The 27,922-nt window shown below is 45.1% G+C and overlaps 1 protein-coding gene across 2 annotated transcripts in view; it reads left to right on the forward strand.

Annotated features, from left to right (window-relative positions):
* GRB10 (growth factor receptor bound protein 10) overlaps positions 1-27,922 on the forward strand; it is a 515,930-nt gene that overhangs the window by 461,626 nt on the left and 26,382 nt on the right. For both annotated transcript variants that reach the window (XM_082259307.1, XM_082259308.1), the window contains 2 exons: positions 13,939-14,005; positions 14,094-14,181. In XM_082259307.1, coding sequence (XP_082115433.1) covers positions 13,939-14,005; positions 14,094-14,181 — 155 coding nt within the window. The remainder of the gene's footprint in view (positions 1-13,938; positions 14,006-14,093; positions 14,182-27,922) is intronic.

Raw genomic sequence — 27,922 nt, forward strand, 5'->3', positions numbered from 1 at the left:
TCTTTCTTCAATTACAAGGTAAGTAAAAAAAAAAAAAATCCTAACTTCCCATTTCTGTTTCAGGTGACCTATAGCAAGCGGATGGCCCAAAATCGACTGTCGATTTTGTGGCCGGAACTCCGCTTTAAAAGCGTGTTTGACCATTTATATGATGGTCCACTGGATCTGGAAAGGGGCTCATTTATCTGGTGTCACCCAGAGGTGGAAGCACTGAATATTGGTAACGTGGGGACACTTGTATGATAACAGGATTGCGAACAGATAATCTTTCTTTGAACTTCTGTTTCTCAATGCCCTTGATTATGGGCTCCTATGGACTGATTGTTTTTGTTACATAATGAGTTTGGTGTCACTTCAAACACACATGATTTTTATTTGTCTTTCTATTTTCAAATGTTTGCTCAGGCTTGAATTGCTTGTTTGTCATTTTAACGCTGCTTTCTTATATTACTATACTTTTGCTGTTGATGTCACAATTGCTTAAGCAGCTTCTAATTCTGAAATCAATGCTCCAGCGCAGATTTTCTATATCATTTTTGAGAACCTGAGCTATGCCTTTCTCCCTTAAAACGTCATCATTGCCTGCTTCTCAGGATTGAGATGGAGGGCATTCAGTGATTCCCATTGCTTCAGATGGGCCCAGGTGGTTGTGGTACTGATGTAGTAAGACTTCTACTACTGAGGTAGTAAGACTTCTGGCAGATGCTCGTGGGCTTTGCCAAATCCTCAGGATCATCTGTCCCAAGGATCTTTTGCCATACTACTTGACTCACACAACACAAGAGCATAGCTGTTGAAGCCTCGTTTTGAATCTGGAGCATCTCTGATTTTGTTTTCCTAAAATGCTAAAAGCTAGGAAGGTTACTTTCCATGAGGTAGCTCAATGAAGGCATACTCCACTTGGTGTGAGTCGCAGGATTTCTACCTTTTTCTTCATTTTCTGCACCTGGATCTGGACCAACATTTGGCCTTGAGCACTTTTAAGGGACTGATTTCTTCCTGGTTTATATTAGTTTCATATACTGTTGTTCTTTCATGTCTTGATTTAAACCCTTGTATCTAGGGCAGGGATCGCCAAACTACGGCCCTCCAGCTGTTTCAGAACTACATGTCCCATGAGGCATTGTAAAACTCTGACATTCACAGACATGACTAGGCATGAATTGTAGTTCCTGAACAACTGGTGGAGGGTCTTAGTTTTGAGATCCCTGATCTAGGGCCTTCTATATAAATCCCCTGTGACTCTGAGATTTGAACTTGGTTTTCTCTGTTCTTTATAGATTACGTGAAACCATTCCTCTCTACTCTTTAGGTGGTGCATCTTGTAGGCCTCACCTTTTGAGGTGTCCAAAAAAGCAGCCTTATACTGCAAGCAATTCTTTCTGGATTTGCATATGGTGAAGGTGATGTGGGGGTCCAGGACTTTTTCCTAAGGTCGTTTTTTGCCTTTCCCCTCAACTAGACATTGTTCTTCCAACCTTCTATGCAGCTCTCGTTCACCAGAAAAGAGTGCCTCCATTGTCTGGATGTGGTTCAGCCTGTTAGGGTTAATCTGTCACTACTAGCTCTTTGACTCCAGCAGACCATTAAAGTTTGTCTTAAGGATTAGGTTCCATCCTCTGATCAAGGCACACTCTCTAGGTCTGAATGCTTCTTGCTCGTTTTAGCATCATGCAGCTTTTTCCTGTTTTCAGGGCTACCAATTGGACCTCCATTTTTCTTAAGGTTACACCAGACAGATATTCAGGTCCTTCAGTTGGCTTTTTGAGCTGCAGTATCCAATTAGATTTTTTTTTTTCCTGGGCTTGTTAGCCTTTGTAGCACATCACTCTGTTGTACTGCTTTTGCAGTCTGCAAAAGGATCCAAAATCGTCAGGATCCAACAGCTGCCAGATTGACAGCCAGCTCCAGCCCCTTCCCCAGTACTCCAGTGAGCACTGGAGGATCAGAGTGGAGAGCGGTTATGGGCGTTCACTGCTTTCTACTCCGTGCAGACTGAGATGAGCAGTCAGCGGTCATGAGGTCACGCAGTTCTCGGTCTTGGAGCCAATGTGGGACAGCTGCAGCATGGAGGGAAATTATTATTTTTTTTTTTTTAATAAGGCTATGCTCAAATCGTTGTATCTGATGTCTTAGTTTGATATCCTTCCCCAGCTTTTAGCAGCAGTGTGTTTTTTACTCTGTGCACAGGTGGTTCTACTTGCTGTCTGAAATACAGTATATGCAAGTGTAATCTAACTTCTGAGTAAGCATTCTAGAAAGAGCGGAGTATAACAAACACCTCTCTCAAGAGCAACTTCTGTGTCACTGCTGCCTGAAGTCGGGTTGAAGATGGCTGTCCTTAGACAATCAGCTGCATAATTAGGAGCATAATCTCATTTACTAATGCGCCACTTGAGTAACTCTGTTGCAAAAGGCAGGTGCCTTGAATGGCTTTCTTTCTAGCCCTGTATAATACTTAAACATAATATGACTCTGTAGACTGCATTTCTGGGTATAGCTTGTTAGGGTAGTAATAAGGAAGAGTTTAATTGAACAATGTCCGCATAATGGCAAACTTTACTTGAGCAGTATTTTGTTTAAGCATGCCAAAGTATTCTGCCGCACAGGGGTTTCAACACCAAAACCGGTAGCCCTGCACTTTGGGTTTAGTGATAACCTGACTAATATCGCTAAACTCCTCCGGAAACCTTTTATATGTAATCCAATAAAGCCTAAGGCATATCTAGACCAGCCTTTGTCAACCATGGTGCACAGGCGCCCTGGTGTGCCTTGAGGTTTCTTCAGGTGTGCCTTGGCAAAATGGCCAAGGCACACCTGAAGATTGATCAAAAATTGTAAAAAACCCAGCAGGTGGATCAAGCCTGCCTTTTTAATTACACAAAGCAACGGGTTTTCATTATGCACCTTTAAGACTTTCTGGCATCCTAACAACCAATGACGACGACCGTTGATAAGGTGCATCTCTGCATCTTTGTTTTAACCCTCCTCTGCCCCTCTCCCTCAGCACTGGGGGTCACATTAGCTAACTGACTGGAGAGTAATTGAGGGAGAGGAGAAACATGAATTCTAGTCTGTACCAGTCTGCAGAAGTGTATTTGCTTTGGAAAAAAAAATTGCCTCGCATGTTGGGTATCCTACATGTGAATGTTGCTGCATTATGTAAAACTATTAGAAAGGTTTTTTACATTGTAGAATGTAGTTTGGGAGGACTAGAGCAATGATCACTCTGTTAAATGTAATATTCTGGAAGGTCACAATGAAACAGGCTGCAGGAAAGAGTATCCAGATTAATTAGGATTGATCTTAAACTGGCAATATACAGCCTAGGTGGTAGGGTAATTGAACTGTAGGAGTATGTGTGTTTTTTTTTTTTTTTTTTGCATGGGTTGTTTAAAGATTGAGACAACAGGGAACCAATGAAGTGCACATACAGTGCCTTGCGAAAGTATTCAGCCCCCTTGAACTTTGCGACCATTTGCCACATTTCAGGCTTCAAACAAAGATATAAAACTGTAATTTTTTGTAAAGAATCAACAAGTGGGACACAATCATGAAGTAGAACTAAATTTATTGGATATTTCAAACTTTTAACAAATAAACTGAAAAATTGGGCGTGCAAAATTATTCAGCCCCTTTACTTTCAGTGCAGCAAACTCTCTCCAGAAGTTCAGCGAGGATCTCTGAATGATCCAATGTTGACCCAAATGACTAATGATAATAAATAGAATCCACCTGTGTGTAATCAAGTCTCCGTATAAATGCACCTGCACTGTGATAGTCTCAGAGGTCAGTTTAAAGCACAGAGAGCATCATGAAGAACAAGGAACACACCAGGCAGGTCCAAGATACTGTTGTGGAGAAGTTTAAAGCCGGGTTTGGATACAAAAAGATTTCCCAAGCTTTAAACATCCCAAGGAGCACTGTGCAAGCGATAATATTGAAATGGAAGGAGTATCAGACCACTGCAAATCTACGAAGACCTGGCCGTCCCTCTAAACTTTCAGCTCATACAAGGAGAAGACTGATCAGAGATGCAGCCAAGAGGCCCATGATCACTCTGGATGAACTGCAGAGATCTACAGCTGGGGTGGGAGACTCTGGCCTTTATGGAAGAGTGGCAAGAAGAAAGCCATTTCTTAAAGATATCCATAAAAAGTGTTTAAAGTTTGCCACAAGCCACCTGGGGGAGACACTAAACATGTGGAAAAAGGTGCTCTGGTCAAATGAAACCAAAATCGAACTTTTTGGCAACAATGCAAAACATTGTTTGGCGTAAAAGCCACACAGCTCATCACCCTGAACACACCATCCCCACTGTCAAACATGGTGGTGGCAGCATCATGGTTTGGGCCTGCTTTTCTTCAGCAGGGACAGGGAAGATGGGTAAAATTGATGGGAAGATGGATGGAGCCAAATACAGGACCATTCTGGAAGAAAACCTGATGGAGTCTGCAAAAGACCTGAGACTGGGACAGAGATTTGTCTTCCAACAAGACAATGATCCAAAACATAAAGCAAAATCTACAATGGAATGGTTCACAAATAAACATATCCAGGTGTTAGAATGGCCAAGTCAAAGTCCAGACCTGAATCCAATCGAGAATCTGTGGAAAGAACTGAAAACTGCTGTTCACAAACGCTCTCCATCCAACCTCACTGAGCTCGAGCTGTTTTGCAAGGAGGAATGGGCAAAAATTTCAGTCTCTCGATGTGCAAAACTGATAGAGACATGCCCCAAGCGACTTACAGCTGTAATTGCAGCAAAAGGTGGCGCTACAAAGTATTAGGGGGCTGAATGATTTTGCACGCCCAATTTTTCAGTTTTTTATTTGTTAATGTTTGAAATATCCAATAAATTTCCTTCCACTTGTTGATTCTTCACAAAAAATTAGTTTTAAATCTTTGTTTGAAGCATGAAATGTGGCAAAAGGTCAAAGTTCAAGAGGGCCAAATACTTTCGCAAAGCACTGTATAACTATGGAACATAAACACTTCTACACAGGCAACATTTACATGCTTGTCATCTTTGGGCTACCATCTTGGCCCTAAAAAGACGAAATATGCCTGTGTGATCACCAAACAAAGATGGCATGAGCCTTCAGTGGAGGACTATGATTCACTTTCAAGTAAATGTTTGCAAGAATTTCTTGCACATCACCATATGCATGGACTTAACAGGCAAATGTATATAGGATGCTGTTTTCTGAAGCACCTTCATATCCCTATGGTGGCAGAACAGCCTGTGTATTCAGTGGGGCTTCCATTTATGTGAAAACAAGGAAGTTTTTGTAAAGGTGTGAATTCATGTTTAGCAAGATCAGAATATTGAAAATGTTGATATAGGGACTATTTCAGATGTGCAAGTAGTATACATCATGTTACTATTTGATACCAACTGAAATTTGGATTGTTTAAAAATGTAAGTTTGTGTTCACAGTAGAAAAGCGAAGATATATTTCAAGTGATAAATCTTATAGTTCATATAAAGTATTGTGCCCTTGTGCTCCTTCATCCAGAGTGGGGGCACTATAATATAGGATGTGTCACTGGCTAGATCAGTGTTTCTCAACCTTTTTTCAGTCAAGGCACCTTTTACAATTCTGCACAATCTCGAGGCACCCCAATCTAAAATGTAAAAACTAAATGAATAGTTTTACATAATGCAGGACACCAATATGTGTAGGACACCCAACATTAGTAGTGATTTATTCTTCCAAAGCAAACACTTTTGCACACTGGTACTGACTAGTATTTTCTCCCACACTCAGCTAATGTGACCCCAGCGCTGAGTTTATTGCAAATCAGTTAAATAGAAATATCTCTATAAGATATTCCTAGGCTTAAAACTGGGTGCGCCTGTTCATCAATTCAGGGTCGAATTAAAAAGTTGGCCTTAAACTTGTCTCTGGCATGGGCTGAGATGCCTAGGAGAAGAGGCTCCAACATGGCATTAGAAGACCCATAAGACCTTCCAATGTTAAAACCAGTAATTAAACATGACCTTGTTTTTCAACCCATAATTGGTCTCCATTTGACAGACTTTTTTTACAGTCCCTAAGAAAAAAAGTCTGTTGCTGCCACCAGTCGACAACATCCGTTGTAAACTTCAGAGTTGAAAAACGTACAATTGGATTTTCATTATTCAAATCTGCTGGACAAGTTCCAAAATCAGGGCCGCTTATGAGGCAGTACAGCTGACCCTGCTGTACCAAGCTCGGGCCCTATCAGTTCAAAAGTGGGGCTCGGGCATCTGCTGAGCAGGAGAGCTAGTTGTACTGCCCACTCTTGTGGCTCCTGCTGCTGCAGCTTCTCCTTTTTTCACCCTCCAGCTGCATGGCACCCTCCTGTTGTCTGGGCCCTGTGTGGGCCCTCCCTCCCCCCCCCCCCCTGCAACAATGCCAGCTTCCCTCCTGTCCTGTCTTCAACTGGTACAGATTGCTGCTGTGTCCAATCATCGCTAAAGCATAGTAAACTCTTTACTATGCTTTGGCTTGTGAATGCACAGGCAGCCTGTGAGCGCATCCCATTCCTTTACTGTCCAGTGCAGCTGAGGCTGCAGAGAAAGGGACTGATGCATCTGTCCTCAGTCCCTTTCTCTGTCTCAAATGTGAGACTTCAGGGGTCTGTTTTGACCCCTAATATCTCACCAAAGCTCCCCCAACCAACAGGGCAGTTAAGTTATGTTTTACAATTTTTTTTTTTTTATTATACCCCCTTGTTTTACCTCTTTTTTTTTTCCTTGAAGCAAAAAATAATACACAATTGATAGCACATAATAGTGCCTCTAGAATAAGTTTGATCACATAGAACTAACTAATCTCTCTGTGTCCATCCTGCCACACAGTTTGCAATATCCAGATGTATACTTCTTGTACAGGACATCCGGCATGGTTACTGAACAGGACATGTATCCCCCTTATTTGGATTATGGTCCTTTTAAGGGAGACTAGAGGGTTAATTTACCTATGGTAGTGATTTGTACTTGAGGGAAACTCACGAGAGCAAATGTGAAATTTACTAGGAGTTTTGAGCATGTCGGTAGAAATTGTTGAGCTCTGTCTGCTTAGGAGTTTTTGGACTGGATCATCCTGTGGGTAAAAGTCCTGAGCCCATGAGACACATCTAGTTTATGCTAAAGTCAAGCTGACATTGTTGTACATAAATGTTTGTTTCTCTATCGCTCATTGACAGACGTAGTCTTCTTGATTCTCAAGAGCTGGGTTATGTTGTCTCCGCAGGAGTAGGACTAGGCAGAAAGACAAAACGTTCTGGCTCCACCTTAGGGGCAGTCCCTGAGGGTATATCCTCCCTCTCTCTGCTACAGGGAATCAGTTTTTTTCTGTCTAGTCAGGAGTAAGGACCTAAGTTCCTTGCTGGGATCTTTTTGGTCCTAGCAAGATTTTTTCTTTAAAAAAAAAAAAAAAAAAAAAATTTTTTTTTTTAGGCAGTTTTTCTCCAGTGTTTTTTCCTGTGAGATCTTCAAGCAAATACGCCGGACTGGGCGACACTAGTGGTCACCCCAGCCGGCCTACGAGCGCGCGCAGACCATTGCATTGCGCTTGGTCGGCCGCGACACATTCAAGTAAGTATGCGGGGCCGGGCGACGGGCTGGGTGTTGAGATCCAGTGGTCACCCCGGTTTCTGCCTACGAGCGCGTGCAGACCAGAGCTCCGCTCTGGGTCGGCCGCGACTGAGTCCCAGAGGAGGGACTGACCTGGCGAGTTAAAGGTCTCGCTTGGACGCCAGGAACCAGAGAGTCGAGGCGTCCGGAGTGGTCCACAACCCCCCACCCCGGTGGAGAGGGTATTGTGAAGAGAGGGTGCCTGTCGGTTCGGTATGGTGAGTAAACGTTCCCTTTTTTCTTTCCTCGTTATGAGGCAGTATGAATTATGGGCCCCTCCATACATGGTCAGTATATATCTGACACTAAAAGTCCCCCTTGTAAATACAGTATGTGTTTGGTGGGAAGTGGACTTGGTTTGAGAGCTAACACTCTACCCAGCAGACTGTAGCATTACAGCAGACATAGGAGGTATAATCCTACCTTATTTGTAGTGTATCTCCTGTAGATCAATAAATCGCCACTTAGCAGAGATGCAGGTGGATGTGCTGGGAAAACGATTTCGGCGGTTTTGCACGCAGGGTGTCAGAACTGGCAGCATTATCTTGTCGTTCCCCATATCTGGTGGTTCATAGAGATAAGGTGGTTCTTCGTCCGAATCCATCCTTCCTACCAAAAGTGGTTTCAGAATTTCATCTGAATGAAGAAATTGTATTACCTTCCCTGTGTCCTAAGCCCAGTCATCCTCGGGAGTTTGCTTTACACTCCTTGGATGTGGTCCGGGCGATCAGGGTATACTTAAAAACGACAGACTCGTTTCGCAAGACGGATTCACTTTTTGTGATCCCGGATGGACCCAAAAAGGGGTTGCCTGCATCTGCCGCGACCATTTCCAAATGGATCAGACAGACGGTGGTACAGGCTTATTCTATTAAGGGTCGGGAGCCCCCGTTCCCTGTTAAGGCGCACTCCACTTGGGCACTTAGTGCGTCATAGGCCTTTCGCCATCAGGCGTCAGTGGTCCAGGTGTGCAAGGCGGCTACCTGGTCGTCGGTGCATACCTTTACAAAACATTATAAAGTTGATGTAATGGCATCATCTGATGCCGTGTTTGGCCTCAAGGTTTTGCAGGCCGCCATTTGAGGAGACCAGTGGTCTGCCTCGAGGGTTTTTTTCCGTTGGAAATGTTTCTTTTGAGTCTCATTCTTTGTTTATAATGAGCCTTTAAAACTTCTAGTTTGGCACCGGTTGGGCCTTCTAGATTGGATTTTGATTTTTGTCAATCCCACCCCTCATTTGTGGCACTGCTTCTGGATGTCCCAGCTCTTGAGAATCAAGAAGACTACGTCTGTCAATGAGCGATAGAGAAAATCGGATTTTTGTAAGATCTTACCGTAAAATCCTTTTCTCTTAAGCTCATTGACAGACGTAGTACCCGCCCCTCAATCATTGAGTTGGGTTGGGTTAAATTCTCTGTTACTGCTTTAGAACAGAACTGATTCCCTGTAGCAGAGAGAGGGAGGATATACCCTCAGGGACTGCCCCTAAGGTGGAGCCAGAACGTTTTGTCTTTCTGCCTAGTCCTACTCCTGCGGAGACAACATAACCCAGCTCTTGAGAATCAAGAAGACTACGTCTGTGAATGAGCTTAAGAGAAAAGGATTTTACGGTAAGATCTTACAAAAATCCGATTTTGCTGCAGGAAGCCCTATATTGTTTTCCTTTTTAGTAATCCTTTTTATACAGTTGCGCTTATGATTCCTGACACGCCTTACCTTGTTTGAGAGGACTGCAGAGAGGGGTGGCCCCAAGAACAGTGACATGGCCTCTTTGCCCCCTTTCTCATTGGATATCCTGTTACCTCCCAACTGGTGAGACCAGTAATGATGATCAATTGAACTTGAGGTCCTGGCCTGGTCTTTGGTGACTGCTTCTGCCCAGGCACAAAGACTGCATAGCTGGATTTATCAGACAGATTAATCACTGAGGTCCCAGATGCAATACCTGGTGCAGCTACAGGCAGAAGCTCTATCTCTAACCCCCAAATGGTGGAGCGGGTTGTAATATTTTATCTCAGCCTGTCATTCTCCAGCCCTGGTGTTCCGATGTCTACTAAAGGAGTAGCTTATGTACATGGAGCCACCTGGAGGCTGTGCTTTTATGTTTAAACGATTGCACTATGTGCCCTTGACCTTTGTGAGGGGCAGTTTATATGTACTATGCTTGTGAACCATCTCCCTGCTAAGACCTTGCTAGCTCAGGCAGCATGACAAGGCTTATGCATGCAAGACTGCTTGGAGTGATTGACCCGGCATGTAAAACCCAGTGTGTTTGTGTACATGGGGACACTAATCAAGAGGCTGGGGGTAGTGACCAAATTGAAGTAAGACATAGTGGGAAAGGACTATCCTTTAATTTTTTTTTTAATTTTGGGAATTCCAAAGCCTGCTGACTTGAAGAAATGTAACATTTTCCCAGCAAGGGAAGGGAACATACCATCACAGCAGACGCTAAGTGATCTGCTATGTCTTTATGCCTAGAACATCAAAATCTGAGGGCTGGGAGGGAAGAGACTACTTTTCACAGGTCATGGTCAGGGAACAGAAGACTCTCCCTCCCCCCCCCCCCCCCCCCGCCCAATCCTGCACATCTAACTTAGACATTTTAAAAGGCACATTTCTCTATCGTCCACTGACAGATGCAGCTCCATATCATCTTAGACCATAGGGGTTATGCTCCTCCCATCAGGAATAGGACACTAGGCAGGAAAAAGCTTTACCACACCTATGGGGCTGTCCCTGCAGGCATAACCCCACACACTCCGCTACAGCTTCCAGTTTGTTTCTGCCTAGTTTAGGAGTTGGACCTAGTTCCCTGCTGGGACTTCGGTCTTCGCTATATAAAAGGGGAATTTTTGTTGTATGTAATTTTCATTTACTAGTTTAGAGTTCCTGGAAAACTACAAGCAACAGCGGGCTGGGTTTTGGACTGGATAATCTAGATCCTTAGGGTCTCCCAGCCTGGCCAGTGAGCTTGAGCAGGTTATAGTCTAGCACTAGGCCTCGCCATGACAGAACCCCGATGGATGGGGATGAGTCCGTGATTGGAGTCGCAACGTACCCCCTGGCAGCACCCCCACCCCGGGTGGGAGGTGGTCTGTTCGGAGTGGTGCCCACCTGGTACCATGGTATGGTGAGCAATGATGTCCCTCCCAATCCTCTGGCAGTCTCGGGGTGGAAATGGGGGGCCCCCCCCCTCGGTTCACCTGGCCTCTCGGACATACCAGCCCCCTTCCTCCCCAGTTATTCCTTCCTCTCCCTTTAGTAAGTTCTTACCTTGGGGGGGCAGTAATATATTACGGGCGCTGCGAGGGGGGGTGACTGTCCTGGTGGGGTCTTTTGTTAAGGACATTCCAAAGCCACTTGCCTGGGGCAGCCATTTTCTATTAGTTCCCCATAGGGATGCGTGGGGTGGCCATTTTCTTGTAGTCCAGGTCGCAGGACAGGCAGCAGGCATGGCACATTTGATCTAGCAATGACCCAGGCATTTTTCTTCTATTCTATTTTTCTGTGTCAGATCGTTTTTACTTTTGGTTTGACAGAATGTTCCAGCAAGCCACCGTGGTTGGGTAATGTTTATGGGGTCCCCTGTAGGTTTTCCTTACTGTAACAGATTGTACTGGATTGGGATTGTGATACCGCTGGTGTGGCAGTGGGATCGCGATTTCGCAATCTTTTTAAAGTGACACTGCATTATTAATCAGTGAAAAATGGAGTCCCGGGACAATGTTTCACCTACAGACCCCCTCAGTGCGGCTGCGCGACCCTCTGGGTTGCAGTCTGTCTTCTTTTACAGCAGTCTTGGAAAGCCTGGTGTCAAAGGTAGATTGTGTTCTAAAGTATTGATAGCCCTAAACGCCCGCTGCCTTCACCTCCATCGGTGGTGTCCTCAGATTCTGAGGCAGATATGGCTGCCACAGACACTCCCAATCCTGATGGATCGGTGTCCTCGCATTCTGATGGTGAGGAGGACATGTATCCAAGGTACTGGTGTCACTTCTGAAACCCCTTGGTACCTCTACCCATAATCAAAGCTCCATTTATATGCATTACAATGGGTCTACTTTTTTTTATTTTTTTTATCCAGTTATGTAAACCAGAGGACACAGATACATATTGGTGGTTCAGTTTTGCGGCTAGATATTCTGTGTCTGTCAAACAATTGCACTCTATATGTTCTCAAGGACAGGTTTTCTTAAGATCCCTATTGAGCAGGGGCACCCTTTGGAAAAGGTGATGGCAGGCTTTTTCCGAATTTGGCAGATGTCGAGGTCAATCGCCCATTGATAGGTGGATGGTCTGGTTGAGCTTACAAAAAGTCTTTAGGTGGGTAAAACAGTGAGATGGGAATAATTGGGATTTCTTACTGAATGATTTGCAATATGAGTGGTTCCAACGGCATCCACAGGATTTTTACTGTTTGAACTGATGTATGGATAGAGACTTCCTAAATGGCTTAATTTAGTAAGGGACATTAAAAAAACTAAACCAAACTTAATAAAACAAATCTCTGATGCGGGAGGATCGCAGATTCAATGCCTTTAGTGAAGAAACCTTTCAGGAGGCACAGAGCGGAGTATACAACAGGTTAGGCAATTTCAAGTTGGGAATGCGGTGATCATACGAATACCCATGGTAGAGGGTAGTGGGTATCTTTTGTGGTCATGGAAAAAGTAAACTACAGGGTACATCAGCCAAGAAGTCAAAAACCCTACCAAATTTACAGCATGAACAACTTGAAACCCTGGTGACACAAGGACCAGGTGTTCACACTGGTTAGTGCAAACCTGGGGTCCCAAATTAATTTTCACTGGTTCAAGGTGCGCACTAACCCAGGCCTGGTCACAGCAAGTAAAGTAATTTATGAAGAGAAACGAGGAAATCTTTGGGATCTGCCAGGTCTCACAAATGTAATTGAACTTCACAACACTGAACCAAAATGAATATCTGTGTAAAACCATATTGCATCCCAGTGGCTCATAAAGTCCATCTCAGAACAAATGTTGAAATTACTAGAACTAGATGTCGATCAAGAATCGCGCAATGATTGGTCAAGCCCAGTTATGTGCTATCTAAGCCCAATATCACTCTGCAGTTCTTCAGTCACTTCAGAAAACGCTGAAGTGTTGATGCTTATCCTATGCCTTGGGTGGATGAATTAATAAGAGCGGTTAGGACCAGCCAAATACATCACAAAACTGGACTTTATGAAAGGGTGCTAGCAGACTTCACTCTTATACACTGCTCCGCCACCTTTTAAAAGCCTTGCTATGCTCCCCCTTGATTTCAGTCTACCTCGAGGACATAATCCTTGGCAGCATAAAGTACATCTTCCAGGTTCAGGTCATGTAGGACTCTGAGAAGAGGGAGTTGACTGTTAATCCTGTTGAAATTTGAATTGGGTTTTAGGAAGCAAGGCACCTGTGTTATGTTGTGCAGAGGTGTGGTGAAGCACCAGTTGAACAAATATGCCCAATAATGCTATGACCTGCTTTCTCCTTAAGGGACAGTATCTACTTGAAGTACTACAAATGGTTTGTATTCATTTTCACCACTGACACGCTGGACAAATTGCTGGAAATCTAGTGATTCAGTTTAATGCTGATTCAGAGAAGGGTTTTCTGATGCTTAATGCTACATTATACCATCATCCAGATCTGATTGCTCCTGAAAAACTTTCATAGTAGTTAATTGTGTAAACGGATTACTCTAGTGAAGGATTTAAAGCAAAATGAACTGGAAGCTGCCATAAAGTAGGCTTTAGACTCCCAAACCTGGATGAGACAAATCAAGGCCGCAAAAGCCAGAGTGACTCCTTGGTTTCTATCCCTCCAGTAATATATTTTTTGGTAGAGCATAGACCTAGGAGATGGTTTCAAAATGCTGATTCCTCCTCTCATACATTGTAGGATAACTTATGCCTCAACCACCTCTGAGTTGAGGCAGATATGGCTGGGGTGGAGATGATGTGAAGGACATCGGGGATGAGCAATACATGTCCCGCTTCCTTGGATTATAGTCTCTAAGGGACAGTAGAGGGATTATTTACCTGTAGGAGGGGCATATACTCTATAAACCTTTAGAGAGCACACGCTGCTTAGGAGTTTGATACCCCTTTGTGTGTAAAGCCCTGAGGCGTTTTTTTGTTTGCCTTTTGGAAAATAAAGCAGTTTTAAATAGATGCTGGTGGTCTCTGACCTCCCGACCTTTACATATCCCATGTATAACATTATTGCTGCTGGGTTTGTTTTTTTGCTTTTTTTTCCCCCCAACTGTAATTTTAGTCTCATAGGATATGTGGGTTTTGTTTTATAGAAACGCAGTTCACGGATGAATGTTTTAGGAAGCCAAAGCCCACTTCATCCCTCTACACTTAGCACAGGTAAGTAACTGAACTTTGACTTTTATATTTTGGAAAAAGTGTACATTTGGCATGCTTTTATTGAATCAAAATTTTGTTTCTCTTGCAGTTATTCATAGGACACAGCCTTGGTTCCATGGTAGAATATCTCGAGAAGAGTCAATAACAATCATTAAACAACAGGGGCTTGTGGATGGGTAAGAACTTAAAAAAATGTATTAAATGTATAATGAACTTCCTTTAGTCACCTTACCAAACACCCTCTTGGATAGTTCTCGCTTGCACAGTTGTAGCTGTTAGGATATTTCCCCTCCCCATCGTACAAATCACCGCAAACCCATGACAGTGGGTGACTCCCCTTGGTAAGGACAGGCAGCTATACAAACCTTACAGATAGTATAACCTTTCACCACTTTATAAAAAAAGAGCTGACTTACCTTACAAAAGAAATCAATTTCTATTTTACTCTTTCTTTTAGGAGTATTAGTGCTGCTTAGATTAATGTAAAGTAATTCAAAGGCTAACATTGACTTTAAATCATATGTTTTTTTTAACTATGAATATATATAAAATGTAAGTAATAATTCTGGGAAATGTTTGAACACTCTAAAGTTTATGTATAGCTAAAACGTTTTAGATGGAGAAGAAAAGGGTTAAAACCTCTGTAAATGTATTTTCTTTCGTTCATTAACGGACACAGCTCCATATCTTCTTGACTCATGGTTTATGCTGCCCCCTACAGAAGTAGGACACTAGATGGAACAAATTGAATACGCCTATAGGGCAGTTCTAGGGGGTATACTCCCACTTCCTGCTATAGGGCTTCAGTTTTTTTCTGCCTAGTCAGGAGTAAGGACCTAGTTCCTTGCTGGGATCTCTGGCATTTTGTTCCTTTTTAACCAGTTCTGTACGAGAAGGATTTGCCCCCTTAATGACCTGGCCATTTTTTGCGATTCAGCACTGCGTTAGTTTAACGGAAAATTTCGCGGTCATGTGACACTGTACCGAAATAAAATGAATGCCCTTTTTCCCCACAAAAGCTTTCTTTTGGTGGCATTTATTCAAATGTGCGCTTTTTTTTTTTGGCGCTATAACAAAAAATGCCTGACCATTCTGAAAAAAATTTTTTTTTCACATTCTGCTATACAACATTCCCCAAAAAAATACATTTTTCATCCTTTTAGGCCAATTTGTATTCTGCTACATATTTTTGGTAAAAAAAAAAAAAAACATAATAAGCGTATTTTGATTGGTTTGCCCAAAAGTTATCGCGTCTACAAACTAGGAAAGATTTGTCATCTTTATTTTTTTATTTTTTACTAGTAATGGCGGCAATCTGCATTTTTTAGCGGGACTGCGACATTGCGGCAGACAGGACCTTTAACTGCCATTTTTTACACTTTTGGGGGGACCAGTGACATTACTACAGTAACCAGTGCAGGGAAGGGGTTTAGCTAGGGGGGATCAAAGAGTTAATTGTGAACCTAGGGGAGTGTTTTCTAACTGTGGGTGGAGGAACTTGTGAAATGATCATAGAGACGTGATCCTATATAGAAGGATCATTTCCACTCTGTGATCATTTCAGAGAGAACAACCTTCCCAAATGGTGCCCCCTCTCACTACTGGGGTCCCCCTGCACAACCACCTTCACCTACCCCCCCCCCCCCCGGGGGTGGCCATATTATTTACATGTTTGGGGTGTTAAGTGGTGATGGGGCTGGAGGGGGGAGGGAGTGCGCTGCCAGCTGCTCAGTTTAGCAATTTTCTGGGAAAAATGTCCTAGTGGGGGTCCCCTGACAGGGCCTCCCTTGCTGACTGCATGTACCTGAGGGTCCTTTGGGGGTCCCAGGAGTTGTGCGCACCGCCATTTTGCTGTGGATGGCTGCTATTGGTATCGGCGGCCATGTTTGTATAGCTCAGCAGCCATGTTTTGGTAGTTCCCAATTAGTCAATGCGGCGGCCATTTTCTTGTAGCTTGTAGAGCGGTAATTCGGTGGTGGGCCTCTAGTAGCAGTGCCTGCGTTTCCTCTTCCTCTCTTATGGCCGCACGGCCACTACAGCCGCGCATGAAAAGGCACTTGGGGAGGCACTGATTCTATCAGTGTGGGAAACTTTTAAATTGGAGGACACCGGTTATGCCGCCTGTACAATTTGGTACCTGCACACCATCCAAGGCGAATAAGGTCTTCTCCACCTATTTTGAACAACGTTGTAAGTCAGTGGAGTTCCCCAAAACCCATGGCTGGGATACCTAAGCCTTCTCGCTAGATGGTATCCTTTTGAACAGTCCCTTTTGAAGAAACGGACCGTTTGACCGATGGTGGATTCTAGGTTAAATAAAGCCACACTGCTCCTGGTGGGGGACTCTCCGTCCTTTACCTCTGGTCCGATACCTTTTCTACCATGGCCGGTTCAATTTTGAGGCTGTTCTTTGCCATAACCTTGGTCTCCCAGACCTTAACGGAATGGCAAAGCTGCTGCGCCAGGTTTTGGAAGGGGGTCAGCCTCTTCCTGAGCTGGTGGATCAGATACTTCAAGGATTACAATATATCTGTGATGCCTCTGGACGTGGCCCCTTTAGCCTGCAGGGTGTCTGACAGCTGTGACCCTCCGCCGCATGATTTGGCTGAAATGCTGGTCTGCAGACCAGGCTTCCAAAAGAGTATTGACCGATCTGCCTTTTGTAGGAGACGCCTGTTCGGAGCTTCCATGCAAGAGATCATTAACGGTCTCATGGGAGGTAAGAGTACTCGGCTTCCACAGGTTACCAAGAGCAAGAAGCCTCCTTGCAAGCGTGGTCCTTTCTTTTCGGTACATAAACTGCCCTTTCATCCTACGGGATTGCAGGGTAAGGGATCAAAATCCACCCGTCTCTTTGTGGGAGGTTCCAAGAGACCCTGGTCTGGCAAGTCAAAAGCGGGTTTCTTCTGTCCCGCAGACAAGTCTACTTCCGCCCTCACCCATACCTGGGGAGGGGGGATATCACCTTTTTTTTTTTTTTTTTTTTTAAGACCTGTGGAATGCTTTGCTTTGATTCACAACAAATGGGTCCATGAGTTGATTCGGTCCGGTTACAAGATCGAGTTCCGGTCCTTGCCTCCGGAAAGGTTCTTCCCTTCCAACTTTTGTCTGTCCCCGGATCGTCTGCGAGGCCTTCTCGGGGCAGTACAAAATCTGCTCTCCCAGGGAGTCATTGTATCAGTTCCAGAGTCGGAAATTATTGAAACCTATTTATTGTCCCCAGGAAGGAAAGCAAGGTCCGTCCAATCCTGGATCTCAAGGCCTTTAACCGCTTTGTGCGAGTTTAGAAATTTCAGATGGAGTCCATTCGCACGGTAGTGGCATCTCTTGATCAAGGGGATATTCTGGCCTCTATCGATACCAAGGACGCTTCCCTTCATATCCCAATATGTCAGGCATCAACGTTTTATTTGCCGTAGGCGAAGAGTATAACGGAACTGCGACCCACAATGCGCTTGCGTGCTTCCATCAGTATACCACTTTCTTCAGTCTTGAACATAGATATCCGATATTCTAGCTGCCCCCATACAAAACTAGCCGAGAATAGCTTGTATAAGTTCTGGAACATTTATTAAACCGACTCGCACAGATTATATACCACACCAGGTCCGGTGCCTGATCACATCATTTGCAGATGAAATTGTATACAGAAACCAAATTAACCTGAACTAATTACCTAACCATCTAAGCATTGCTTTGATTATTTAGGAGTTAGACTTCATGGCAATGGTCTACAACAAGCTATAAGTCTCAGTGTAAAGTGATATTAAATCTTCATATTTCTTGAGGGATATTGTTGATAAATATTACTGTCCCGTTTGAAGTAATTCAAACCAAATTCTCAGTGTCCTTTTAAGTAGCTGTCCATTTTCTTGGTCACTCTTTGTCCCTAATAGACACAGGGTGACTTACACATAAGGGCCAGGGAAGCTTGAAATGGGTTTACAGAGCTCTCTAAGGTAAGCTGGTTTCCACGGGCCCATAGTCAGTGGGCAAGAGGCTAGCCTGCAGTCCCCTCCCAAAGCCCCTGTCCTAAATGAGTTAGTCTCATTCCGAAGGGGGAGAAATGTGGCAAACACAGGAAGAGACCCCAGACGGGTTGAGTTCAAAGTTAGTCTGTAGTTCTAGGCCCCCAATGCCCATACCCACACAGTACCCCAAAAAAATTGTCCTGGACAGAGCAACACTCGCCCAGCCAACCTCTGCCTCTCTTGTAGAACATATCCGCGGCTGGGGAGAAGCTTGGATTGGCCCCTCTCCCTGGAGTTCTTTCAGCCCTTGGAGAGAAGAAAGGGTGGCTGGGCTCACTTCCTCATGCTGTTGGCGATCTGGGCCACCTGCCCAGCATCCCTGGGGTATACAGGTGGAGACTGTAGTCCCATCCACTTTCTCAGGAAAGCCATTCTTTATTAGTTGAGGGCAGAGGCCAGCAGCTCTCTGCTCTGTTGCCAGCTTTTCTGCTGGGTAGGTGTCATCATCCTAGGGGGCTTTCCTCTGCTGGGAAGAGGAGTCAGATGCTCCATCTTCCTTACCCTCATCTGGCTGTTGGGACAACCTTTGTCTGGAACCGTCTCCCAGGTGCACAGATCCTGGCTGGGGAGGGAAGACCATTTCCTCTGCTCTGACTGACTGTTGGAGAGGGACGACAACAACCTCTACTCCCTGCTCTCCCTGGATCCTGATCTGCTGCTGGGGAGTGGCTGCCACTTTCTCACCCTTGGCCTCCGGACCTGCCGTAGGTGTGGAGCAGAGGTCTTGGACCCTCTGTCCAGTTGTCAGTGCTTCTGCTGAAGAAGTTCTTGTAACTTAACAGATGCTGCTAGCAGGGAATCCCATGTATCTGTCAGTGGTGTAGCAGAAAGGCCAACTTTCTCTTCTCTCAGGGAGGCTAAATCTGCTGTTGGTGTTGGGCAGAGCTCAGTAATATTTGGCCCTGATGCCAGCTCTTTTGCTGGATTCTCACCAGGTTGTTCTTCCTCAGCAGAAAAATCTATTAAATCCCCATTCTCTGGAATTGCTAAAAGTCCTGGGCACGGGCTGGTAGCCCTTGGGCCCAGTGCCACTACTTTAGCAGATGACTTATCATCCATAACATCCTCTAATGAAAAGTCAATTAAATCTGTAATCGGTGGCTGGGGAAGGAGGATGGCTTCCTCTTCTCCCGTACCTTTATCCAGCTTCTGGACAGATGCATTCCTCCATCCAAGCTCATCCTGTGCAGAAACAGGTTCATCAAAGTAAGTCAACACTTGCTGCATTCGTCATAAGAGCTCTGCTTCCATAGGTGCAGGTGGGCAAAGCACACTGTTACAGTGCCACACTGTCAGGAAATCCTGACTAAAGAATCGACAGCTGGTGCTTCTGGATATTCCCAGGCAAGGGAAGCTAAGCCCTGGTACTGAGCGGAGTCTAGCAGCTGTAGGTGATCTCCTGCTCCCATTCCTGAACGGCCATAAACTCCATATCTTCCAGTGCCCAGAACACTTCAGAGATGTTCAGGATCTCTTCTCTAATCCATGATTTCCTCTAACCACGGCTAGCAGAATCTGTGGCGTAACAAGAAACTTCTCCAGCTGAAGCACTGACAACTTAACAGAGGGTCCAAGACCTCTGCCCTACACCTGCGGCAGTTCCCGAGGCCCAGGGTGAGAAGTTGATGGCCACTCCCCAGCAGCAGATCAGAAGCCAGGGGGAGAAGTGAGAGGAGGTTTTCGTCGTCCCTTCCCAACAGTCAGTCAGAGCAGAGGAAACGGTCTTCCCTCCCCAGCCAGGATCTGTGCACCTAGGAGACGGTACCAGAGAGGTTGTCCCAACATCCAGATGAGGGTAAGGAAGATGGAGGATCCGACGACTCTTCCCGGCAGCAGACGGCGTCCCAGAATGATGCCAACCCAGCAGGAGAGCTAGCAACAGAGCAGAGTTCTGCTGGACTCTGCCCTCAACTAACAAAGGATGTTTTTCCTGTAGTAGTGGATGGGACTTCGGTTTCCACCAACACAACCCCAGAAAATGTCTGGCATTGGGACAGGAGGATGTCAGCTTTGCTGTACAAGTACTGGTGGTTTTCATAGAGAAAAAGTGGATGAGACTACGTTCTCCGCCTGGATATCCCAGGGCTGCTGGCAGTCGACCCAGATCCCCAACAGCATGTTGGAGTGAGCCCAGCCACCCTGTCTTCTCTCCAGTGGCTTAAAGGACTCCAGGGAGAAGGGCCAGTTCACACTTCTCCCCATCAGTGGGGAGAGGCAGAGGTTGGCTTGGTGAGCAACGCTGTGTTCCGGACAATTTTTTTGGGGTACTGTGTGGGTACAGACATTGGGGGACTGGAACTATGAACTAAATTCGAAGTCAACCCGTTTTGGGGTCTCCTTCTGAAAGGGGAGAGATGTGACCGAAGTCACTTTGGTTGGGGGGCCTGTGGAACCCAGCTTACCTTCGAGAGGTTGAGAAATCCCTCTCAGCTCCCTAGGCCCCTCTAATGTACCAGACCTCTGCAAAAGGAGATTCTTGTCAAATGGGACAAGAATCCACGGTTCCTAGACAATCTGATCCTGTTGAGCTGGGGTACTAGGGGTCCTTGATATGGTCGCTCCGCTCCCCGGCACTTCGACACGGAAAATCATTTCTCCTCCTGTACTGGACGGTGATCACCACGGATGCCAGCCGGTCCGGGTGGGGAGGTGTCTTAGGCACAGATCCGGCTCTGGGAATTTGGACACGGGAGGAGTCCAGTCTGCCAATCAATGTCCTGGAGATTCGGGCAACCAGGCTCTGGCTGTCCTTGTGGACGGACCGTCTGCAAGGGCGCCCTGTGGGGATTTAATCGGACAACGACACGGCTATGACCTATGTCACTCATTAAGGGGGCACCGAAAGTGCCCTAGCAGCCAGAACGTTTTGTTCCAGCCCTCTCTGCAGTGCATATTCCAGGGGTGGAAAATTGGCAGGCGGACTATCTCAGTTGGCAGGTGCTGGATCAGGGAGAATGGTCTCTTCACCTGGCAGTGTTTTAACAACTGTGTCTCCGGTGGGGGGACTCCCGATGTGGACCTGATGGCCTCTCGTCTTAACCGGAATGTTCAGAGGTTTGTGGTAAGGTCTCGGAACCCTCTGGCCGATGCCAGGGACACTCTGGTGGCCCCTTGGGGCCAGTATCGTCTGATGTATGCCTTTCATTCACTAAAACTTCTTCCGAGACTTCTGCGCAGAATTGAGGCAGAAGGAATTCCAGTCATTCTGGTGGCCCCAGACTGGCCTTGCCGGGCTTGGTACACAGACCTGATAAGACTGGTAGCCGACCTCCCTTGGAAACTCCCTCTCGGATAAGATCTTTTGGCTCAAGGACCGATCCTCCATCCTGCTTTACAGTCGCTGGCTTTACCAGCCTGGCAATTAAAAGCCAGGTGCTGAAGGACAGAGGGTTGTCTGATTCAGAAATTCCCACACTGTTGAAAGCTAGAAAAATTACTTCTAGGAAGATTTATGATAGAGTTTTGAGGACATACATTACTTGATGTAGGTCTCAAGGGGTTCCTTTTTGGCGTCTCGTCTTTTGGAGTTTCTCCAAAGAGGTGTCGATCAGCGTTTTGGCCCTGGGCACCATCAAAGGCCAGATTTCTGCTTTGGCAAACTTCTTCCAACGTCCATTGGCCACAATTCCTTGGTTCACACTTTCGTTCAGGGGGTTCGCCACCTGGCTCCTCCGGTGCCTCCGTGGGACCTCAATCTGGTGTTGTCTGTTGTTCAAAAATCGCCTTTCGAAAACATTCATGAACTTCCTCTGCTTACTTTGTCACAGAAGGTGGCCTTCTTGGTGGCTATTACTTCTGCACGCAGGGTGTCGGAGCTGGCTGCGTTGTCCCGTTGGTCGGCGGAGGTATCCTCCTTACCGATAAATGTCTTGGAGCTCCGAGTGATCAAGCTCTGCTTATTCCATTGGACGGCTCAACTTCGGGGTAGCCCGGTTCGTATTCAGATGGACAACGCCATGGCGGTGGCTTACGTCAATCACCAAGGGGGCACCAAGAGTGCCCGGGCGGCCAAGGAAGTGGCCCGAGATCCTGTCTTGGGCCGAGACGTACATTCCTGCGATTCTGGTGATTCGCATTCCCAGGAATGGAGAACTGGCAGGCGGGCTATTTGAATCGCCAGTCCTTGGATCAGGGGGAATGGTCCCTTCATCCGGAGGTGTTTCGCCTCCTGTCAGCCCTGTGGGGGACTCCAGGCGTGGATCTGTTCGCATCTCATCTCAACAAAAAGGTGGGAAGGTTCGTGGCCAGAACCCGCGATCCTCTGGCAGACGCCAAGGACGCATTGGTGGTTGCCTGGAACCAGTATCGGCTGATTTATGCCTTCCCTCCGATTCAACTGCTGTCCAGATTCCTCTGACGGTTGGCGTCTGAACGGGTTCAGGTAATTCTGGTGGCCCCGGACTGGCCTCGTCAGTCTTGGTATGCAGACCTTGTGCAGTTGTTCGTCGAGCCTCCCTGGTGGCTTCCACTGAGAGAAGATCTACTGTCTCAAGTGCCGATCTTCCATCGTGCTTTACGGTCTCTTGCTTTAACGGCATGGCTGTTGAAAGCCAAGTTTTGAGAGACAAGGGTCTTTCGGATGCTGTCAGTCCTACCTTACTGAAGGCTCAGTAAGCTACCTCCAGGAAGATTTACCATCGTACCTGGAAGGCGTTTATTGCCTGGTGTAAGTCGCAAGGGTTTCAGCCTCCCTCCTTTTCGGTGGCAAGTGTTTTGGCCTTCCTGCAGGAAGGTGTGGATCAGCACTTAGCGCTGGCCACGATCAAAGATCAGTTGTTGGCCTTAGCCATTTTTTTTCCAGCATCCCTTGGTGACAAATTCCTTGATTCCCACCTGAATTGGGACATGAATTTGGTTTTGTCTGTTTTACAACAGCCTCCCTTTGAAAACATCAGAGAGATTCCTCTGCCTGTGTAGCCCCAGAAAGTTACCTGGTGGCTATCACCTCTGCTCGCAGAGTGTCTGAAATGGCGGCTGTCTTGCCGCTCGCCTTATCTGGTTGTTCATAGGGATAAAGTGGTCTTGCGACCCAATCAGTCTTTTCTCCACAAGGTTGTCTCTGCTTTCCACCTCAACAACGATATTGTATTACCTTCGCTTTGTGCAAAGTCCAAACATCCCAAGGAGTTTGCCTTGCATTCTTTGGATGTGGTCCGGGCAGTCAGGATTTACCTGGCTGCCATGGAGTCTTTTAGGAAGTCTGATTCCCTGTTTGTCCTTCCTAAGGGACCTCGGAAGGGCTTGGCTGCGTCCGCTGCAACCATTTCTAAATGGATCAGACAGACTATTGTTCGGGCCTATTCTCTCAAGGGTCAGGTGCCTCCTTTCCCTGTGAAGGCCCATTCTACCAGAGCTATGAGTGCCTCTTGGGCGTTTCACCATCAGGCTTCTGTGGCTCAGGTGTGCAAGATGGCGACCTGGTCTTCTGTGCACACTTTTACAAAATTCTACAAACTCGATGTGATGGCATCCTCGGATGCTTCCATTTGGCCGCAAGGTTTTGACCGCGGCAGTTGCTTGAAGAGATGTGTTTTTTTTATGTCTTTTGTGGGTGTTTTTTTGTTCTGGGTTAGCAAGAAGAAAAATTCCCCTAGTGGTGGGACTTTATAGGCACTCGATTATAACATATACACAAATTGAATTTTACAAATGTTAGAAAAATTGTTACAAAGGATTAAAAGATTGGCAAGCTTGTGTAATACATCACATTAACAGATGGATAGTGACCACATGGCCCCATGGTAATGACCCGATGCGTTTCGGAGTGTCAGTGATTGCTTCTTCCTCAGGGGTGCCCTTGGAAAGTGGTCTGCAGATAATTGAATGAGAAATCATTTTACAATGATGGCATCATATGATATCAGAAACATTTCTAAAGAACATATGACACACTTACATATTCCACTGTAGTGATTTCGAACAATTAGCCTGCCCACAAGTGTTAAAAACAAGAAATCAGCGTGCTTCAGCCGAACAACAGGGATGCCGTTTGGAAATTGTAGAAAGGGTTCTGAAGTTTAGACCTAGTCTCAGGTGCAAAATTTCAGTATTGTGTGCTGACCAGCCTGTGTATGGGCTGGGTGGGGACAGCTGAAACCCAAGAAAGTAGCAGTCCTGCCGAACAAAAATCAAACAGTCAGGTAATTTTGTCTCTATAAGGAATCAGATTCCAAAGAAATCAATAAGGATTCCTTCAATTGTTGATATAGAAGGCAGATCATACTTCAAAAATAATGAAATGGGGCAAAAAAGTTGCTCTATCAATGTATCAATATTCTATTGACAAACCAAAATAGATACTCATGTCTCATTAATGAAAAGACATGTAATCCCCTATTAATGAAAATCTTTTTGCTGCAATCTATATCCTATGTATTGCTCTGGTTGCCATTATGCAATACCTCAAAGCAATTATGAATCTCCTTACAAAAATGTCACAGAAATCACTTGTAGAGCAATTACCTTCTATGTATCCAGTTTTCACAAAGACATAGAACCGTCAGCTTCCTGGAGAGCTCATTGCCAGAGACCAAGGGTTTAAATTGGCTTACTAATTTAGATAAGTACCAGCTGTATATACTTATCTTAAACTGTGTTCGGCTGGCCGCTTAATGGGTTCCCTGGAGTGCAGAAGCCGATCGCACCCCCACACCGGAAATGACATAGCGGAAGTGCGTCCCACCAGCACGGATTGATTCCGTCAGCGTGGGACGCAAACGGAATAAAACGAGCATGCGCACGAACTCCTGTGGAAGTCAAGATGGATTAGCGGATGCTCGAACAGTGGGCGCCACAAGGTGTCCGCTGACCGTGCCGGGCTGTCCCCTACGAGCACATGCAGGGACAAACAGTGTCTCTGTAAACAATTACTGCAAATGATCAATTTATCATAACAGATTTTGTTTTTCTCACTGTAATTGATTTCTACATTTAATGAGAACATCGCTGGAGTATTTAAAAAAGAAAAAAAAGGAGAAATATGTCTAGTAAAAGGAATGGTACTACGGCTTCCATAGCATGCCCCATCTATAGGGTGCTTTTGGTATTGAAACCCAATGGGACGGTAAAAACGGGCTGATAAACTTGTGTGCATAGTAGTGTAGGAAAACAGAAAAAAACTAATAAACAGAAAAAGAAAGGAAATGACAATCGTTACCTTGGAGTATTCCACTTTTAACAATTTAGAAAATATAAATGCATCAAATAATGATATATAGTTCCATCAATTCCATACATGGCCAAATGTAAATATATCAGCTAACAATAAATAGTTGTGAAACAAGATTCTACATATCATGGCAAATATTTGGTGAGAAAAGGAAAAGACACGAGGCTCAGTGTCGGACAATGCTAGCAAGCTTGTTAACATGTTTTTGAAACCTTTTGTTATCTCCCTACCCTCATATGTACGGAATAGCATACATTTTTTACAAAAAATACAGGATGTCCTTGTTCCTGAAGACTGTCTTTTAGTGACCATAGACGTCGAAGCCCTTTAGAGCTCGATCCCACATGATCGAGGGCTATCAGCAGTGAGACACGCGTTAGTACAAGGTGAAAACTTTGATGCTTATGGTGAATTCATCCTGTCCATTCTTCAATATATACTGTCCCACAATGTCTTTACCTTCAATGGTTCCCACTACCTCCAGGTGCAAGGCGTAGCGATGGGCACATGTTGTGCCCCATCCTACGCCAATTTGTACCTGGGGGAGTGGGAACAAGCTTTTCTGACAGATGAGGTGACTTCTATGTACACGGACCACATTATCATGTGGGTCCGGTATATAGATGACATCTTCATGCTTTGGCAGGGGTCCTCAGAACTTTTAAAAAATTGTTTGAACAGGATGAATAAAAATGAATTTAATTTGACTTTCACAATGAGTTCTGACCAAAACTGCATCACATTTTTTGGATTTTGAGGTTTTCAGGGGTGACGATGGTGCTCTCTGCAGTGGGCTTTATCGTAAGCCCACTGCGGGGAACACCATCTTGCATGCCTCTAGTTTCCATCCGCAGACCCTTGTCCGTTCAATTCCATATGGCCAGTATTTAAGGGCCAGGCGGAATTTCACCGACTTAGACAGCTTCCAAAGGGCTGCCGATGATCTAAGAGTTAGACTCCTCGCAAGAGGATATACTAAAACTACTCTTAGGAAGGCATATAAGAAGGCTATCATGAGTGATAGGACATCACTATTATCTTAAAAAGCTCCTAAACAGACTGACCAGACATTGAGGATAATCACCAAATACTCTGAACAACATCCAGACATTAAAAAAAATTGTTTCAAAATACTGGCACATGCTCACTTTGGATCCCACTTTAGGGAAATATGTCCCCGAATATCCTCACTTCACTTACAAAAAAGTACCAGCATTAAAAGACAAATTGGTACAAAGTGAGTTTACAACACAGAAGGGCAAAGACCCATGTAAGTATAAGGGGACTTACATGTGCGGGAGCTGCAAATATTGTGGTTTCATGCACATTTCTAAGAATCCCATACTACCAAATGGACAAATCTTCAGACCTAAACATTTTGCCAACTGCCGCACTCACGGAGTGATATATCTACTCGTCTGTGAGTGCGGGTGTTTTTATGTTGGCAAGACGAAATTGGAATTTACCAAGCGGGCATACAGACATATTAAGAGTATGAAATCATGTGACCCTGACCTTCCTCTGGGTCGTCAAACTAGTCTGGTCCACTTTGGTAAATTTCCAAAGATCAAATTTTTGATTTTGGATAGGATCCATCCTAATCCTAGGGGGGGGGGGCTGGAATAAGGTACTCCTGCAGATGGAGTTACGGTGGATCATTGTCCGACACTGAGCCTCGTGTCTTTTCCTTTTCTCACCAAATATTTGCCATGATATGTAGAATCTTGTTTCACAACAATTTATTGTTAGCTGATGTATTTACATTTGGCCATGTATGGAATTGATGGAACTATATATCATTATTTGATGTATTTATATTTTCTGAATTGTTAAAAGTGGAATACTCCAAGGTAATGATTGTCATTTCCTTTCTTTTTCGGTTTATTTTTTTCTTTTTTCCTACACTACAATGCACACAAGTTTATCAGCCTGTTTTTACCGTCCCATTGTGTTTCAATGCTTAAAGCACCCTATAGATGAGGCATGCTATGGAAGCCGTAGTACCATTCCTTTTACTTGACGTATTTCTCCTTTTTTTCTTTTTTAAATACTCCAGCGACGTTATCATTAAATGTAGAAATCAATTACAGTGAGAAAAACAAAATCTGTTATGATAAATTGATCGTTTGCGGTAATTGTTTAGAGACACTGTTTGTCCCTGTATGTGCTCGTAGGGGACAGCCCGGCACGGTCAGCAGACGCCACCTTGTAGCGCCCACTGTTCGAGCATCCGCTAATCCATCTCGACTTCCACAGGAGTTTGTGCGCATGCTCGTTGTATTCCGTTTGCGTCCCATGCTGACGGAATCAATCCGTGCCAGGGGGAAGCATAGGCCGGACGCACTTCTGCTATGTCATTTCCGGTGTGGGGGTGCGATCGGCTTCTGCGCTCCAGGGAACCCATTAAGCGGCCAGCCGAACAGTTTAAGATAAGTATATACAGCTGGTACTTATCATCTAAATTAGTAAGCCAGTTTAAACCCTTGCGAAAAAAAGGAGGGGTGCACTTTGGGTGGGACTTTGAGTGAGGCATTTACACTAAGTAGCTCATGGTTGTAAGATGGCAATGAATGGCAAATTTTATTGATACAGTCGTACAAAGTGTGACAACAATTTAACAACAATATTAAAATACAGCATAATGGTCATGTGACATAGTAACATCAATAGTACAAATAAATAACATGTTGAACTCATATACCATAGAAACTCAACGCG

The sequence above is a fragment of the Pelophylax lessonae genome (assembly GCF_965119305.1).
Source record: "Pelophylax lessonae genome assembly, chromosome: 5".
Lineage (NCBI taxonomy): Eukaryota > Metazoa > Chordata > Amphibia > Anura > Ranidae > Pelophylax > Pelophylax lessonae.